The sequence below is a fragment of the Ammospiza nelsoni genome, chromosome 3 (genome assembly GCF_027579445.1).
Source record: "Ammospiza nelsoni isolate bAmmNel1 chromosome 3, bAmmNel1.pri, whole genome shotgun sequence".
Lineage (NCBI taxonomy): Eukaryota > Metazoa > Chordata > Aves > Passeriformes > Passerellidae > Ammospiza > Ammospiza nelsoni.
In genome coordinates, this window is record NC_080635.1 from 82,965,296 (window position 1) to 82,984,583 (window position 19,288).

Below are 19,288 nucleotides of genomic sequence, written 5' to 3' on the forward strand. Positions count from 1 at the left end.
TGTCTGCAACAAATTTGTCTTACACATGTCTGTAGATTGCTGAGCTTGCTGGAGTCCAGCTGAACAAGACTGAGGAAAGTATAAGCATCTCTTTAAGAGGTCTGCACAAGAGTTTCTAGTAATGAAATTTAAGACAAGGTGAAGTCCAGTATCATAGGCTTTTTCAGGACTAGAAGTGACTGTGGTGCATTTCTGAAATATTCAAAGATTGCCTTCTTACTAAGAAATTAACTGTATACTTGTATATATGGCTGAAAAATAATAACTTTTATTTTGTAGCAATTTTATATTTGCAAAAAATATATATGGCTGACAGTTACAAAGAGCAATAAAGAAAAACAAGCAATGTTTTGTTACGCAGTTGGCTTTCCCTTAAAAAAAAAAAGAGAAAACCCCTCCTCCATAAACCAACACTCTACTCCAATTTTTCCTGCTGTAGTATTTAGAATGTGAGAGAAATCTGTGTGAACAGGTTAATTATAAAACAGATAGCATTAGTAGAGGTAAGTAGTAAATATATTTTCCATTTGGTTTTCACCATGGACAAGGAGTGTTTGTAGGCTAATGAGCTGTTGGTGAAACAGTGTTTTCTGTCTGTGAATATCCTTTTTATAAGGGATTGTTGCATGCATAATATGTCATAATGCTAAAAAGCACATGATTTCTATTTTAATGTTGTTTTATCAGAATCTAAAATGAGACTTTATTGAGATATTAATAAAAAGAGCTTTTTTTCTTTTGGCCTGGAAAACAGATATAAAACAGTCTAAAGCAAAGAAATCAGGTTTTGCCATATTAAAAAAGAGGCATGTCAAGGCAAATAAAAAAAAAAACCAACAAACCACAATATTTCCTTTATATGCAGTTACAGGGAGGTTATGTAAATGACAAGAGGAGTTGTCTTTACTGTTCATTAAGATGGAAGGTTGTCCATTTTTGGGATCTCCTAGCCACCTGATGTCTTATCACCTAACGTCCTTTGTTTTAAGCAGGCAGTGACTAAGCAGGATGTAAATGGTGTTGGGGAAACGTCCCTGTCTGACCATCCAGGAGTCACTGTGGCAGTCACACTCCCATGGGCAGAGACTTTGGGCAGCTCCAGTGGGCTGACAGGGCCCTGCTGGACTCCCTGCATGCCCCAGCTCACACATTCCAGGTTTCCCATAGCAGTCTCTCAGTCCTCTCCATCCCTTAAGTAATTTAATCACAGTGCTACAGCAAAACAGCCTGGGCTGGTGCCTCTCAAGAGGGACCCTGAATAAAGAAAACCCAGAGGTTTTATACCCTCCAGTTTATGCAGCTAAAGTCTGGGGTCTTCCTTCTCAATCCTTCTCAATCCTCTGCTCCTGCTGTGTCTCTGAGTGTCCAGTCAACTGACTGTGACACAGGTGCCCGTGCCTTTTGTTGTGCAAATGGTCAGCGCTTCTTTCTAGGCCCTTGCCTTATTTCCCTCCACCGTCCAAAGTTCAGTCTGCAGCTGCACACCAAGCTAGCTCCACTGAATGTTTTCCTCAACACTAGTGAACTTATATATTCTGTAGGGATTGCTAAGAGGAGAACATCTTTATACGCAAAATATGCATCTTGTGTAGACTTGTAAGTAAAATAACAGTGTACTTCTTTGTGTATATATGTGTTATTACTAAAAATGTTGTAACAAAAACTTAAATCAAGAGCCTAGGATTAAAATAATAGCAGTGTCAATGTGTTTGAATTGTTTTCTCTTTTTGTAAAAAGCACATGATGGTGTTCAAGTTGAATAATATCATCATTGTTAACTAAAAGTAAGATCAGGTCCACTGTATCTATATCAGGCAATAAAGGTAAGGGGGTATTCATTACACTGGTGCATCACTGCTCTTCCTGTTTTTACAACACCTTTCAATTGCTTCCCTTTTTTTGCATAGGTACATATTATAGGCCATTTTAATGGCAAGAGGTAGAGCAAATCCTACTTTTATGGACCTTTCATGTTTATGAAAGTTTGTCTAAAATTCAGGTATAATATAACTGAAAAATTGAAAATATGTGTGTCTTTAAAGTTTTGTGTCGGCCAGAATTTCTGCTTCTCTACAGTGATCAAAACTTCAGAGTCTGATTTGGTTCCTTTTCTGTATCTGCCTGTGATTTACAAGTCACATTGTTTCATTAAAATTAGCCTGAAGAATTGTGCAGTTCCCAATAGAATCAGAGCTTCTTGGTAATAAAATTATTGGTGTGTCCATTCTCTGAATTATCTAGTCAGCTTGGGATAAGAAACATTTGCTAACTGTAATTTACTGTACAGTTCAGTGGGTTTGTTTGGGTTCATTTTGGTTTTGGGTTTTGTTTTTTATTTTCTTTCAGTATTTTTTTTTTTTTGCTAACTTGTTTCCACCTTACAGTGTTCAATTTGCCTGTATTTACATTAAGACAAGCTTCTCCTGTCCTTTTGATCACTCCCTTTATTATTGTTTTGAGGACATTACCTTCTGGGGTGAAACTAATCTTATGCTCACTGCATCATTACCTTTTGCAATTAAATTAGCTATTCTTTGCCATTTATAATCATTAGCTGTACCCAAGAGAAGCCCAGACAATGCACAAGGTGTGGATAGAATCTGCTGAGAAGAAGACAGTTAATATTTCTGTGTACAGATTTGAGGTCAGATGTCAACAAATTGCTGGAACTCTTCCTCGAGTAAATGCAGTATGTTTGGCATGGCAGATGAGTGCAGCAGAACGAAATAGAGATATGAAAAACAGAAAAATATCTAGATTTTAATATGTTTTCACAAAGGGGACAAATAGAGGTGTGGGTTTGATCATTCTAATCCAACTATTATAATTATATTCCTGTTAGATTTCTCTTGGATTATTTAGCAGCATTCATATTGTCTTGGTTCAGAACAACGGATAATATCAAGCAGTGGCATTCCAGGCAAGGCAGAATATATTTTGGGGAAGATTTCACAGGTTATCTGGATAAAAGTGATGTATCCAAATAGAGAGAACGTTAGGAATAAGCATGAGATGCTTTCTTGGCAAGATAGCTGCTATTTCTCAAGGCAGGAAATACCTTGTGGAATTCAGTGGAGAACTTTTTAGCACCCCATTACTACTGCAACTAAAATAAACATTGATTAACTATAGGAGGGCAGAAAACTGTCAGAAGAAAAAAAAAAAAGGAAAATTACTGATCAGAATGAGAGTAGGAACCAGCTCATAGGGTTGGAATCAATTTTATTTAATGGTCACCTTAACGATAGAACAGAAGTAGGAGTGAAATAATGAAAATTATTGCTGGCAGAGCTTGGAATGCATCATCAGCATATAAGAATAACAATATAGTTCAGAGGATGAACTGGTTATTTAGTTTAATTTTTGTAGTATAAAGCAGAAAACTTATGTTTAAGGAATAAAAATATTTTCTTACTGTAATCCAGAAACTCAGCACTTAAAAATATGTGAATTTTGTTACTTAGCTATTCTGAGAATAGCTCTGAGCTGCCAATATGATGAGCCTATTTGAAAAGGTAAATAGTTTTAAGATGGTTCAGGAGTCAAGAACAGTTATGAAAGGACTCCATGGCATGGTTTCCTGCAGTTGGAGGAATTGAACTCAATTTACCATCCTCATCAACTTTTTTGTTTCTGTCAATAAAAAGTCAGAAGAACATCATGCCTTTTAATGTCCATCTCAAAATAGTCTGCTTGGGTTTGTCTACTTAGTGTAGCCTGTAATCTGTCTTTCTTCTAAGTACGTTCCTGTTCTGTTCTTGGTCACATAGCTCTTCTTTTCTTGGAAGAGGGCACAAGTTGTTGGTTCACTGTCTCCATGCTGCTTGTGGTTTTCCTAGACAATTTCTGTACCCTTTCCATTTAATATGGGTTTTGGGTTTTTTTGAAGGATAGTGCCTGTCCTTTCCTCTTTCCAAGTCAGATCTTATGTAATCAAATTTTGAAGCAGGAAAATCAACCTCAGTCCTTGATATTTTGACAAAAATAAGTTGGAGTCATTGATACTTTGATTTGAATACACAGAAATCAGTCCTAGATCTAGGATATCCTAGGACAGATTTTTTTCATATTTTGGTTTTTGTTTTTGTAAAACCCCGTCCTTCACTGAGGATAACATAAACAATGTAACATGATCAGAATAGAACTGTTTAATTTTTTTTTTAATTTTTTTTTCTTACTTCAAAATGTTGCTTTAGTGCAACTGTAGTATAATATCATGCTTCTTTTCTATTTTTGTTCTTGTGTCACCAGATTTAGGCATTGTTCCAGCTAAGCATTTAGGAATAGTGTAAAATCCATCCATACTCCAGTAACCATTTTACACTGTTCAAGATTTCATTTTCTCCAGACTTATTTTCTGAAATCAGTGTGATCCTTGCACATTGCAAGAGTAATTCCTGATTTTGTTGTCTAAAAATAGACATTCTGTCTTAGTCTATTCGGTTCCTTTTTCCTTAATGGAACTCCCATTTTGTGTTTATAAAATAATACCATGAATTGTTTATCCAAACTATCCCATGAGGCCCTCACACCTGCATGTCTTCATCCCCTGGGCAGCACAGATCTTAACCGTCATGCAAGAATAATGCTTAAAATACACCTATGTCATGTTTTCTTCCCTTTTGTAGTTAGCTTTTCTGCATTTAAAGAGGTGGAGGAAAGATTTCAAGGTAAAAAGTGCGCTTACTTACCTGTCCATATATTCAGTATGAATTAATATTACAACTAAGATGTTTTTGAACCTGCATTTTGATTCTGAGCTACCAATTTTGTTTCCTTTATTTCTTGATGTCTAGGAAGGAAACTTGTATACTTTGTTCTGTTACATAAGAATTCCTTTTTATGTATGAAAATGTCTCTTCTTTATCTCCAAATTGTCCTTTAAATCCTTGCAGTTGCTTTCAGGTTCATAGATGACATGGAAAAGAAGACCAAGTCAATTAAGAACTTGTCGGTATATATAGTTGGACATCTGTATAAGGAAAGATGTCATTTAATTTACTTATGAATTGCTTATGAAGGCAAGGATGAATTGGCCCACCTAACATGTAGGTGTTTTTTCATGTGTTATTGAGAAATACCACAGTATGTGTGTGCTGGCCTCAACCCTAAACTTTTGACTGCAAAGAAGAAAAATTTCATCTTTTTATATTAGCTTACACGTTATATATATATATATATATATATATATATATATGTTTGTGTATGTGTCTATATATATGTCTCGAAGAAAGTATAGTCTACTGCTGACAAAGACCCTCTGCCCTGAGTCATGTTTTGAATATTATGATGCTTTCCATCTCAAGAGCAGATTTTTTAAATACCTGAGAAAATATACTCCCTTTGTTGGTTCTATCTTATTGTCAGTGATAGCACTGGCTTCCCTCCCCCCAATCTAAGCTTTGAATGGCCAAGTCTGCTTTCTAAAGAAACTTATTTAATTTTTGAAATGACCTACACAAGCTATGAATATTCTCTTGAGCTTGGAATCTAGTATGTGTCAAAAAATAAATTGTATGATCCAGTGTCCAGTGTTCTGTGCAGTGCTTTTTCTTTCTATTAATAATCTGTGAGTTTTAGAAATATTTTCAGACAGTATTTGTTCTAGAGGAGTAGGTTTGGCCAAAGTGTTAATGTTACTCATTAACACATGAGCAGTATATGTATTCTCATACATATTCATACAAGCAGTATTCCCTTGTATGCTGGGAATTCCATGTTATTTAAAAAGAAAAAAACCAATATTGTAATTCCTTGATTTTTAAGCATAGTGCTGAAGAAATTCTTGGTGGAGTTGTAGTAATAAAATTTAGCAAAATGCATTCATGAACATTTGTACAATATACAAATAGATTTAGGCCATTTAGTATTGGCAGCATATTTTTCTGTTGATATCAGTTAAAGTTTATATAAACAGTTTGTATGTTTTAGTCTTTTTCATCCATTAAAGCATAATATTTGTGCTGAAAAATCTACTATTAAATAGAATATTGATGTTGCATTGGGATCCAACAGGATCCTGTGCCGTAATCTGCTTTTGTGAAATACATCATAATGAAACATTTTGAAATATGAAAGTTGTGTGAAAGATGACCAAATAAGTCTGCTGTTTGTGTAGCTGCTTGAAATTTCTGTAAATTTTGTATCTGATTAAATGCAAATATTTTGGTTTTCCTCTTTCTCTTTAGCTATTAAACAGTTTCAGTAAGTGATCAGAAGTATAAGTAATTTGCAGTGTAGGCAGCTTTGATTTCCCCCATGTTCACATCAAATTGGGGGATAACTTGCCATACAACTTCAAAGAGAAAGGTGATTACTTTGGACCTTCTTTTCATTAACTGTGGAGATGCAGAGCTGCCTGCTCTAGGATGTGTAAGCCTGGTTTTGGAACTGAAACCTTTTTATCTCACAGATTGTAGATGTGTAATCTAGTATCTACTGTTATTTTCACAGGCATGTATGTGGTGACATGGGCACCTGGGCCTTGACTTCTTTATTTTTAAAAGCTGCTATACATTTATCAAAAAGAGTCTTTGACACCATAATTCTGTTGCTACAGATAAAATTTGGCATTTTGACATGGAAAAAAATCTTGTAAGACTGTTAATGAAGCTAAATGCGTGTGTGTGTGTGTGTGACAGCTACAAATCTGTGCAGTGTGCCCATATTATTTCAACAATGATCTGAAACTTTTTAAGTTTATAGAAGAGTACAGTACTTGTAATAATTTGGCATACATTACACTGCATAAGCCTTTTAAAAAAATAGTGATAGAAAATTAGCTCTAGCTTTTATTTGTTATTTCTGTAATTTTTTTTCCTTCAATCTTCGGATTTGGTAGTCTGTTGCACTTGGAGCAATAGGCTGTTTAACAGCTTTGTCTTCATTGCAACTAATTTCATTTTAGTGTTACATTTAGAAACATTGCCAGCTTTGTTTCATTATTCTAGCTCTCTAGTTCCACAGCCTTGGAAGGGAAAGGACAATTAAAATTTACTTCGGGCAGATGGAGTCCCCACCACAATTGTACGCAGATTGCCACGGCCAACGATACCACTGTCCGAGGCTGGGACACACGGAGCATGAGGTAAGGACAGCTTGCAGTCATGTTCTCTAGAAAAGCAATCTCCTTTGGAGGGAGATTTTTGCATTGATCCTAGCATAATTTTTTTGTTTGAAATGATAAGTGGCAATCCTATATATTATAAAAGGAATAGAAAGGCTTGCATAGCTGATATAGTTACAATTTAACAAAGGTTTTTCTCTGGTATTTCCCCTCAGCTTCAGTTCTAACTCGTATATTGAGTTTTATTGAACCCTGTACTAGTCTCACAAGGATTTGTTCAATACATAGGAATTACCTGAATGAAGCTGTTTTGTAATTCAACTTGAAAATGCTTTAACAGCTGTCCTGACTATGCTATGAGCTATCTTCATAGCATTTAAAGGTGACTTTAATCTTGGAAGGCAATTCACAAGTTCACTATTCACTTCTGATTTTAACAAAGTGTTCTATACTAGACTAATGATTGTAGCATACTGGGTATAAGAAATCACTGAATCTATCAAAATCATAACCTAATAGAAGCTTTGAATATACCTAATAAGGCATTTCCCCCCCTTCTTAGTTGTGATTTTGATAAGCAAAGGAGTGATGTTGTGCACATCTGTTGCCATGACTACTAAAGCCTCTTCAAGCTTTTTTAAAAGTACACTTTATCCCCTTAGCACATAGTAATTTATCACTAAACTGAGAAGACTGATGTCTTGTAATAACTTTTGTTGCTTTAAAGGGCGATGACTTTAAATTTAGTTCAGTGGTTCCTGCCAGCTCAGAGTTTTAGCAATAAATCCCTTGTTTGCTAGTCTTTGTGGTTTTCCTGAAAAGATTTATTTAATGAAGGAAAGTTAAAAATACAATAATTAAAAGTCACTTCCTGTGAAGTGTTTGAAAATCATGTTTGAATGTCCTGTTTTTTGCCTTGTAAAATTATATATAAAAATCTAATTTTATGTAATGTGTATACTTACATTTATAAAGACATCTTATAAAGACAAGAGTGGAAAGAGAGGACAAAGGAGAAGGGGTTTTATTAATTTGCTTTTTTCTAACATATAGCAGGCAAATATTTAGCCAAAGCTTGTGTTTTGAAGAAAGAATATTAAATATTTTAAAGTCTGCTTCATGCTCTGTCTCATTAGAAGAAGCATCTCTATCTTGTATTAAAGAAATTATCTGAGTAACTTCTATGAATGCAAGATTATCTGGATATTGTAGATCCTCAGTGAAAGGGGTAGCTTGGTTAACAGAAGCAAATCCCACTATTGTATTTACTTTAAGTAAAGCTCAGAGTAAATAAGTCCTTAAAACTGGTTTGTCCTTAAACCAGTTTGATAACTAGACTATGCCAAAGAGCTGTTTGCAATATACTCAAAAAGTATGTGCAATAGTAAGTCTCATCTTCAATTAGGCTGTAATATGTCTATTATGTGAATATTTCATAATGATTAGTTAGGCTTGAAGTAAGAGCTTAAAGTCAGGGCAGTATAAACAGCGGCAGAATAAGAAGCATAAAAAGAAGGACGAGGGAGGAATCAAGGGCAGAAAACTGTCCTACCAGCAAAGTGAAGAGAAATACTAGAAGCAGCTGGAGTAGCTGCTCCTGCAGAGTGTGGTTATGATAGCTGCAAGATAGAGGAAGTACATTCTTTTGGACATAGCAAACAAAGAAGGGGAGAGAAAAAAAATGATTGTCAGGAAGAGTCCTAGACTACACTAAGAAGCAGTCGTAATCAGAGAAGAGCTTGTGAAGCAGAGAAGACAGACATTAGGCTGATTGGATTTAGAGAGAGAACTTTATCAGGAAAATTCAGACTCCAAGGCTAAATTCTAAATAATATGTAAGAAGAATAATATGAGCCAATAGCTGGAGAAAATGTTCATGTGGTCTGGCATTAATCTTATAATGTAAGGGGGAAATTTAGTGTATGTATTATTGCTGCAGGTAGGGTGAAAAATGATGAAAAGAATATTCATATTTGGGGAGGAAAGATATCAAATGGTCAGAATAATAGTTAAGCTGGGATAAAGTCTTACATGGTGAATAGTCCTGAATATACAATGGACAGTAGTATTTTTAAGCCCTTACACACAGGTCTAAGCAATGCAAGAAAGAAGCGATAGGTGCAGTGAAGGAGGAAATATGTGTGTTACCACAGCAAGCATGCTTGAGACTTTTTTTGCCGTATACATATTCCAAAAAAATAAATGGAAGCTTGAATTCCACTCCTAGAATACTTGGTACAAAGGCTTACCTGAAGGATATCCTTAGCTTCTCAAACTCTAAGGAGAGTGTTGATGCTAAATCTCTTAGTAATTTCACTGGTGACGGCCAGAACTGTCAAGACAGGGCTTAGTGCAGGCCTGATATCTTTGAATCTCTCCTTCTGGAGCAATTTTACTTTGTATTTGTAGTTAGGTATTAACAGAGACTATCTGATAGTGACAGAAGACCATAAGTATATGTAGTTTTCACAAGAAGTAGGAATTTTTGCTCAATATGTTTACTGAAGAGAAACATTTTTCATTTAAAGAAAAACAAAAAGCTCATCAAGTGTTGAAAAGTTCCAGTGAAGACTGTAGGAGATGGTCAAGTCTAAGCAGAACTTTAGATGATATATTGGTGTCTTGGAGAAAACTGGTCATACAATTGTGGAAACAGGAAAAATCAGACAACCTCCAAGTTTAAGAGGCAAGGTAGGGACACAAACTGATGGCACATGATGTTTTGAATAGATATGCTAGGTTGTTAGCAGTAATACAGATGTTTTCTAAAGTGGTCCAGATGGATGAGGTTGTGTCTGGCTGAGTAGTTTAAGGGCCATGGGTAAATTAGTGATAAATGCAAGAGCTCAAGAAGGTAAATTCAATACAGAGCTGTAATAAAAAGTTGTCGTTGATATCTGTTCCAATCTTTGCATCTCAGCTTTTCCTACTGAAGTAGATGTCATAAACAGGGAATTACTATATATAACTACTTAGGGGTGAAGAAGTTCTTACCTGAAACTGTTGTGGTTTAGTAGCAGACATTTATAACAGTTGTTACAGAGCTGTGCTAGAATCATCTGGAACTACTATTTCCTTTTAACTCCAGATGATCCTAATGGAAACAAACATGGAAGGAACAAAATGTCAAAGCAAGCTGAGAAATCTGTACAAGTCACTGTTGTTAACAACTGGGAATTCCCTAACTCTGCAATAGGAATGGGAGCTCTAGGTCTGTGGGTGCTAAGGGGATTATGCAAGTTTCCAGGGAAACAGATTTCTGTAGGTGGAGTGCAGTCAGCTTTTATAGACCGTTTAATCTCTTTTAATGTTTTACAGGCAGATATATTGTATAGAAAATGCTCATGGACAGCTGGTACGAGACCTGGACTTCAATCCCAATAAACAGTACTACCTGGCTAGCTGTGGAGATGACTGCAAGGTGAAATTCTGGGACACGAGAAATGTCACTGAACCAGTGAAGACACTAGAGGAGCATTCCCACTGGTAGAACAAATTATCTGCATGCTGTTTTGTGGGTGGATGGCTTATATCATTTATTCAGCTAATTATTTTATCGTTTAGGAGCAATGCAAACTAACTATTTGTACTGTTGTGCATAATCATTTTTTTGCACAGAGGAAAAGTTTCAGCGTGTCAATGTTCCTTGTGTAATTGTAAATTAAGAGTTTAGACAACATTAGTCTAATTGGCAAGAAACTGTTGTTAGCATTGCTGGGAGATGGGCACGCCTTTGAGAAGCACAGCACAGAACTTGGCCCGTGGGGCCCAGCTGGGACACAGGTGTGCCTTCCCAAATGGAGCCTGATGTGCTGCACCTGATGTGCAGTAATAAAGCAGCTGCCATCCATCCTTCTGTTGTCACATGGTTGAAATATTCAATAATGCAGCTCAACTTTTTTATGTTCTTCACAGTCTTTAAGTCAGAATATGCAGTGAATAATTTTATTCTCTGAAATAACATTTAGAGCCAGTATCTACTGCACTGGCCTGTGGCTGGAGTAAGGAGAGACTCTTGCCTGATAATTTCAGTGCTTAAGAAAAGATGAATTATTCATATTTTATAAAATTTGGGTTAGAGTAATTCTTGCAAAATAGATCCAGTCCCTAAAGCTACTTCAAGGGAGATGAAGATGGGAATTAACAGAAGCATTTTTTATACTTTTTTTCTTCAGAATATTCAAAGAAAAAGAACAAGACAAGAACCATAAGACATTTGGTATTAACTTGATATGTAAAATGTAAAAGTTGAAGAGAAATATAGTCCTACATTTGTTTTAGGATCTCTTTTAAACTTCGCTGTAAAAATGTTGCGAGTTTTTTGTTTAAAAGGCTATTTTTAATCCATATTTTGCTTTGGGGAAATTTTTATATTCAGGACTTAAGTACTTATCTGGCTTACTCAACAATGATTGGCATGTACCCTCAAGGAATAATATCATTGAATGGTGTGATTTGGTTTTGTTTTGGTTTTTTTTTATTTAATTGTTGAATTTTAAAGATGCCTCATAGGAAACAGGTGACATGGAAACTTAAAAGACTAATGAAGATGGCAAAAAAATGGTCTTTGGAATGAGGCAAGTTACTTCTATGCATATTTAAAACATTGAAAACATGAATTTTTAGTGCTGCTCTTAAAAAACTTGTTTAACATTGATGCGCTACCTACCATGAATAGTCTCTCATTCTGTCTGATTTTACCTTTTTTAGGGTCTGGAATGTCAGATACAATCATTCTCATGATCAGCTGATCCTTACAGGAAGCAGTGATAGCAGAGTTATCCTGTCTAATATGGTATCAATTTCTTCTGAACCATTTGGCCATATGGTAGATGATGATGAACTCAGTGACCAAGAGGACCAGCATCAAGAAGAGAAGTATGAAGTTTCCTGAGTTTTATGTAGATGCTTATAATTTGTAGTTTCATTGTAATGGTTTACATGCTATTTTTTTTTTTGCTGACTAGGATTTCTGTGTACAGGCCTTTCAGGTAAGTAGTTAGAATTCCCACTTTGTTCTTTATTCAGTCTTGGGTGGAATACACTCTTTAAATCTGATTGGCACGGTCGCTCTACATTCACTGGTAGGAAGGGAATGGTGATGCTGAGGATCAGTCCTAAAGTCCACTGGGTTGGTGAAAAGATTCACTTTAAGGGAGCTCTGGTTCAAGTCAAGCATGTAGAATAATCTGGGTTAAGTTGCAATTTGAAAATATGCTTTTGTATTTTTTGTGTATGTGTTAGGACCTTTGGGAAATGTTACCAGTCTAATGATGAGCTTCTGCATGGGCAGAAGAAATGAAGTATAAACCCTTTTTTTTTTTTTTAATTTTGCTCTTAATATCTCTCACTGCTCTGGAACCCAGTAACTCATCAGACCTAGATCAAGCAAACCAGAAGCTTGGTTTCAACACTCTTGGTAGAGAATAGTGCATGCTATTGGAAAATGTGGTAAACCCTTCCATTTGGTTTGTAGGAATCAAATATTTTTCTTGTGAATTTTGTATGGATGGGGTTTTAGTAAATTAACTGTATATATGTGTATATAGGAAGTTCTGTAGATTGAGGTTGAGCTGAGGCTTTCTTATTTTTTGACTAGCTTTCATGGTGATCTTCAGCAAACTCTTCCTTTACAAAGTGAATCACAGAACTGCAGAATGAATTAGATTAGAAAAGACCTCTGAGATCAGAGTCTAACCTATGACTGAACATCACTGTGTCAACTAGACCCTGGCAATGACTGCCACCCTCAGTCTTTCCTTGAATACCCCCAGCGATGGTGATTCCACCGCCTCTCTGGGCAGCCCATTCCAATTTCTAATCACCCTTTCTGTGAAGAAATTTCTCTAACTGTCCAACCTAACCCTCCCCTCATATAGCTTGAGGCTGTGTCCTCTCCTGTCGCTTGTTGCATGGGAGAAGAGACTGACCCCCAGCTGGCTACAGTATCCTGTTAGGCAGCTGTAGAGGGCAGTAAGGTCGCCCCTGAGCCTCCTGCAGACTAAGCAGCCCCAGCTCCCTCAACCCCTCCTCATATGACTTATTAGACCCTTCACCAGCTCCATTGCCCTCTTCTGCACAGCTCTGCTAAGCTGTCTGCAATGACACAGGCAGATTAACTCCCGAATGATCTTTTAAAATAAAGAGTAGTCAGATGTGATAAGGAGATTACAAAAAAGGTCCCCTAGTTATTCAGCTGTGTTTGCTAGATGTTTCAGCTAAAATTCTTAAAGTTTAGGTTACTTCTCTAGTTGCATTTTTAAGGTTGCTCTTGAACCTTAATTTTATTAATATATATGTAGTTTTACTCCAAATAGTTTTGGTGTTTTGGCTTCATTTAAACTATGGACCTGGAAATGATTATATTTTAATACTAAGTAAGAAAGTTACTCCAAATATAGAAAAGGTTTATTTTAAATGTACCACATTTCATTAGAAAATTTTTCTCCATGTATTGTAAGTGCCTGAAAAATCAAGGAGTATCAAATTAAATACCTAAAAGTTTGCTCACATCAGCAGTATATACTTTCTAGAATGTAACTGAGTTACAGTGTTTTAAATATAAAATCAAAGAATGGTTTGTGTTGGAAGGGTTCTTAAAGATCACCTAGTTTCAACTCCCCTGCCATGGGCAGAGACGTCTCTTGGTTCCTTATCTTTGACTGGAGATTGCAATTTATTCTGTTCTGGATGGAAAACAAATAGCATTAGGGGAAATGAGAAAGAGACTGCATTTTTTTAATGTGGTGGGAATGCATTAAAAATATCACAAGTGTAAACAGCATTCTGACAGACATTGTACAGTAGATTATCTGTAATGCTGAACTTCTTTGGATTTTAGACTGTATAGGTTGCCTTATTAAAACATTGAGTCACTGCTCTAGAATATGAATTTTTTAATCCAAGATCATCCAGTGCAATACAACAAATATACTGCATCTTTTCCATGCTGTGGGATGGATGTAAACCACATCATGAATGACTTGTATAGTAATAATATGGAGTCCTTGCCTGTTCCTGGAGGCTACAAGAGTATCAATTCTGCATTTGCTTTTTAAATATGTGCTTTTCAACTGCTCACCTGTTTTTTATAAAACCTGGGAAAGCACATTAGCTTTTGTAACCTTTGCTTGGTACTGTGAAAGTCTTGTTTTAGGCTCCCTCTTCTGCCCCCTTGTTATGAGTTGAGTCAGAAGGACGTTTGCAAGCTGCTGCAGGCTTGAACTGTTGCCAAATATATGTCTGTTTAGTTCTGAGTGCACAAATGAAGTAGGGCATAACAGCTGTTGGGAATACTTCTTGTTAGTCAACCACTAGTGCCAAATATTTCAGCTCTGATACCCTCCTAGAGACCTCTGTGAAGAGTCTGTTACACCATTCCATGGGTACTGTCTTTGGTAAAATACAGATTTTGGCTCTATGGTTTAATGAGGGAAGGGTGTGTTTGGTTTTTATTTTTGTGGTTTTTGTTTGTTTGTTTTTGTTTGTCTGTTTTGTTTGTTTGTTTCTTTTTGGTTAGGTATGTTCTAGACTTTTCAGAAAGTGTTATAGTCTTACAAGGTTTATTTATCCTGTTTTTGGAGGACATCTGATTTGTTGTTAAACAGCACACAAATAATGATAAATAGAATGTCTTTTTCAGGTGTATCTTGAAATACACCAGGAAGAGCCTGTATTTTTACAACTTGTGTCTTTAGCCCCCTCAGACTGAGTACCATATCTCTCTTGGAAAGTTAAAATATCAAGTGGAAAGAAAGAAAAAGACTCTTTCTGCATTTTATTTTCCTGAACAGAATCACTTGTGAAAATCCTCCTTGGAATGAATATAGAAATGATGAGTATGTGTCAGCTTTATTTTCAAAGGTTTATTGTTTTTTCTACTTAGTAAAGTCCCCATATTTTGAAAACATTGCACAGTTAAAACTGCTTCTTGAGATCTTTAAGACTAGTTAATTCTTAATATCTTTTAGAGTAAATTTCCTTATTTTTACTTTATTTCTTGGTTGGAGACAAAAACAAATAGTATGTCACTTTACCCTTCCTTGTTCAACCATGTTGAGCTATGCATGAATCTGCCCACTCAATAATTCTTGCCAGATTTACTGCTGTAGTTGCCTGGTTTCAAGGTTCCCAACTGAAAATAATTGTTTGGAGATAAATTTTTTCAAAAGAAAAGAATTCAGGTTCATTGCATAATGAGTAGACAAACGAAAACATAGTTTGAATTGTCTTACGAAGATTGTTCATAAGAATTTCTTCTTAGTGTGTTCTCCCTTCAGTGTTTGTCTGTTGACATCTTGGGCCTGTCTGCTCCCATCTTAGAGACCAGAACATGCTTGAATAAGCAATATAACTAGGACTGTTGCATGAAGATCTATCTCTTGCTGAAATCAAGTGACAACTGGTTCCTTTTAACTGCTGGTTTAGGTCAGACTCTAAGTCTGTCTTTTCCCTACTGTTTAACTGGTGCTGTTGTTTCTCTCATCAGTCAAAAAAGGTAAGAGCAGGCAGCTTCCCTGTGTCATGTCAAAGATTTTCCTAGCATGTATCTATCATGTGTCTCATAGTAGTCAGGAGAAAAAACAATAGAAATAGGAAAAGGAGATGTACTTCCCCTGGATATGTTGCTAGCCCCTGACTATTTGCAGTTCAGGGACATTTACTGCCTTCTGAATAATCTTTGGGGACTTCTGATTCTTCCATGTATGCTTCTACTTTGCTATCAGCCATATTCTTACCTGCTCTCACTAACTGTGTTTTTGTTTATTCTAAAACGTGCCAGCTGTGCTTGCATGGTTTTTGTGAAATTTGTCTAGGAGAAACATGCCAACTGTGTTTGTTTTCTTGCTCTGAATTAAGAAAGGCTTCAGTGCCCTCGGCATGGGAAGCACAAAGCCACTGTTGAAAATAGGTCGTCCAAGAAGAGGCTGGAGTTGTCCACAGAGATGAGCTATAGGCATGTGGCCAAAGGGCAGCTATGCCATATTTTGGTCAAGTCCCCAGTCTGGATTATTTAAAGCACAGTTCAAATATGGGGGGGAAAAAACCCCACAACTGAGAATGAAGTGCTGTACTAGTTCAGTTTCTAGCACCTTGATCCAAAGGTAGAAAAAAGTGTACAAAATAAATGAAAATAGAACAGATGAGGGTGAGTACAACTTGGGTTCATTTAGGTTTCATCCTCAAAACAAAGCTAATGGGCCTGGATAAGAACATGAGGAGTGATTTTCAATGCCTAAGTTTGAACAAAACTTTCAAAACATGGAATCATTCCACATCTATGGATGCAATTGCTTGTCATGCTTCTCATTGACCTCCTTTAGTGGCTTTGTACTCTGTTGCTGCAAGAGCTTTCTCCCTGCAACACTGAGCTAGCTTGAGTCCTAAATCTCCTGAAGGTGACTGTCAGCTCCTTGTAAGATACTAGGAGAGCATTGGGAACTGTCTTCCTCCTAAGGGAGCTAGTGAGTGTCTTATATCCAAAATCCTGATGTTAGTGAGTGAGTCTAGATGTTACTGTATTAAATTATTCTGATAGTCATTTAAACTCTACATTGCTCTTTCTAACAATAAAAGAAAGCTACTAAGTTCTTGCAGTTTAGTGTGGCCATCTTTACTTGCCGATCAGGATTCCTTTTCTTCAGTTACTCCAATATGTGTGTTTGGCTTATAGGTTTAAATTATGCACTGTGTAGATAGATCTCTGTTTGGTATGCTGGTGATACACAGCATGAGAAGAATATTTGGAGCAAGGTACATGCTGTATCTACAGCAGTGTTTTTATTCTTCAATACTTCTATAGCCAGAACTTTGTGACAAGGCTCAACTGGTAATGGAGGATGTACTCTTTAAGAGAAAAAACTTATTCTGCATCCATAAAAATGAAAATATTTATATAGTCAATAATTTATATAGTGAATTATTTATATAGTCAATTTTGAGTTTATATATCAGTCCTGGAAAGGAAGCCATCCTAAAACTTGAATTTTGCAGTTTAAGCTACCAGTTCCCTTAGTTTTCTATGGTATTTACAGGCTTTAAGATGTTTGCTGTTTTCACTGGCAGAACTGATTGCTAAGGTCAGGATGCTGCCTTCTCACTTATGTTACATTTTTTGATTATATGTTCTAAAATAATGATAATATTTGTTATCCTTTGAGGATTGTACCAGAAAATACAGTTTGAGTGTTTTTCCTGAAGGCTTATATTTCCATCTTTTTTTGTCATAGATGTTAGCCATAATGTCCTTAAATACAAACAGATCTAACACAAGCACTTCTTAATATTTTATATTTAATGCTGAGAGATGTAAAGGATTAGTTCTTCCTGTACAGAGTATCTCACTTGAGATCATGAAGTTTTTAATGAGATGTTATGTGTGGAAACATCTTCAGCTATTGGAATGGACCAGAGAGGAAATGGTGGTGGTCGCCCTCTCTGTAGAAAGAGACTTGCTTCAAAATTCTATCTAAAGAAGTTGGTGATATCCACTTTTCATGATAGAAATGGAGTTTAGAGATTTTTGAATAAATAATGTGGTTTCACAATATTACATATGAGCTGTGCAATCTAACGTAGCACCTTTGTATTCGCATCTGTGACTCCAGGAGAGAGATTTGTCAGCCTTGATCTTTTGAAAAGTATTTGCCAAACGTGCTGAGGCAGGCTTTCAGGATATTTTCACACAGCTGTCAGCAGTGTTAAATTTGATGCTATTTTGCTTTTGATATTAATGTCTTGGAGAAACCTGAAGTCATAGGATTATGCTATGGAATCAACCAAGAGACCAAATTAATTAAAACAGGTTAAATAGTTTCTCTTTTGGGGAATGCCAGGATTCAGGACTACTTTGTTGGGTGTATAAGAGGCTGAGCAAAATGTAGTGCAGCAGCACTTTTCAGTTCCAAGACTATTTTCTTTAAAAGCTTCTGGTTTTCCTGTAGTATTTCTTTAACGTTCATCAGCAAGTATACCTTCCTTAATTTACTTTTCATATTAGGACATCTATGAAACCTGTTACATAAAAATATGCTTTTCCTGTTTTCCTGGGGAAGCAGCTCAGAAACATCGTTTTTGAATAAAAAAATTTATGATGTTTGGAATAGTATGAATGGCCAATTATTATCTATTAAAAATGTGTTCAAGAATAAATATACTTGAATTTAGGCTTTTTAAAAGGCAAGTAGTGTGTTGTCTAATCTTACCAGAAACAATTTTCTCTTGACGTCAAAAGGAAAGTGCATCCATGGGCTTAAACTAGAATCCAGTGCTATGCTTTTCAGGATTCATTTTTGGATGCTGCAGCATATGCTGCTGCTCTATTGATTCCTTTCCATTTCATAGTGATTTTTAGATTAAAGAGGATTTAATTTTGACTGTGATAAGGAATTAATGATTTTTGCTGACTGAAAACCATATTTTATTGAACGCTGTGGTGACAAAACAGAATTGCAAGCACTGCAAACTTAAGTGGTTGTTACCATGAGAAGTAATTGGAAATAACAGCTTTCTACATGAAAACAATTATCCAAGGCTGAACAAGCTTCTTTCTTGAATCTGTAACACAATTAACCTCAAGTTATCTAGTAAAATAAAAGCTTCTCTCCTTCCATAGAAGCTGGTTGGGGTCATGCTGTTTGAATAAGACTACAGAGAAAACACAGTCCATTTTCAGTTCTGTGTGGCACATGTCTGAAATTTACGCATGATGTAGGTAGAGACTGCACATCTCATACTACAATTTCTTGGGGGCAAAGGGAATGTGGTGCATTGTCAGTTGATGCAGTGCAAGAACATATAGAAGAAAAGGTATTTTAGTCTGGTCAGAATAAAATCTTTACAACAGATAGGAAAGTAAGAAACTAAAGAAGCATTTTAAGGGTCAGGAAGATCTGGGCAAGGAAGAAAATAGCTTACTAAGCTTGCCAGGTGTAACAAGGGATTACCAAGTACGCTATTAAATACAGTCACAGGATCACAGAATGAGCTGAGTTGGAAGGGACCCACGAGCCTCAGTGAGTCCAGCTGCTGGCCTTGCACAGCACCGTCTCTCAATCAGGGATCAGTAGGCCAAGCACCTACATCTGTGGCACACTGGACTAGCTATATAGTGTAGCTGTCCATGCTATACATAGCTGTTTTGTACACACATGCATGCTATGTATATTGCTACATACAGCTGTTTTTATAGCCTGCAGCTTTTAAGTAAAAACAGATACCTCT

General features: G+C 36.1%; 1 protein-coding gene across 2 annotated transcripts in view; it reads left to right on the top strand.

The window, feature by feature from the left end:
• EIPR1 (EARP complex and GARP complex interacting protein 1) overlaps positions 1 to 19,288 on the top strand; it is a 71,375-nt gene that overhangs the window by 47,459 nt on the left and 4,628 nt on the right. Inside the window, exons 6-9 of one of the 2 annotated variants that reach the window (XM_059467744.1) lie at positions 6,951 to 7,087; positions 10,385 to 10,552; positions 11,777 to 11,944; positions 12,034 to 12,057. In XM_059467744.1, coding sequence (XP_059323727.1) covers positions 6,951 to 7,087; positions 10,385 to 10,552; positions 11,777 to 11,944; positions 12,034 to 12,057 — 497 coding nt within the window. The remainder of the gene's footprint in view (positions 1 to 6,950; positions 7,088 to 10,384; positions 10,553 to 11,776; positions 11,945 to 12,033; positions 12,058 to 19,288) is intronic. The other variant, XM_059467745.1, reaches the window with a different exon arrangement.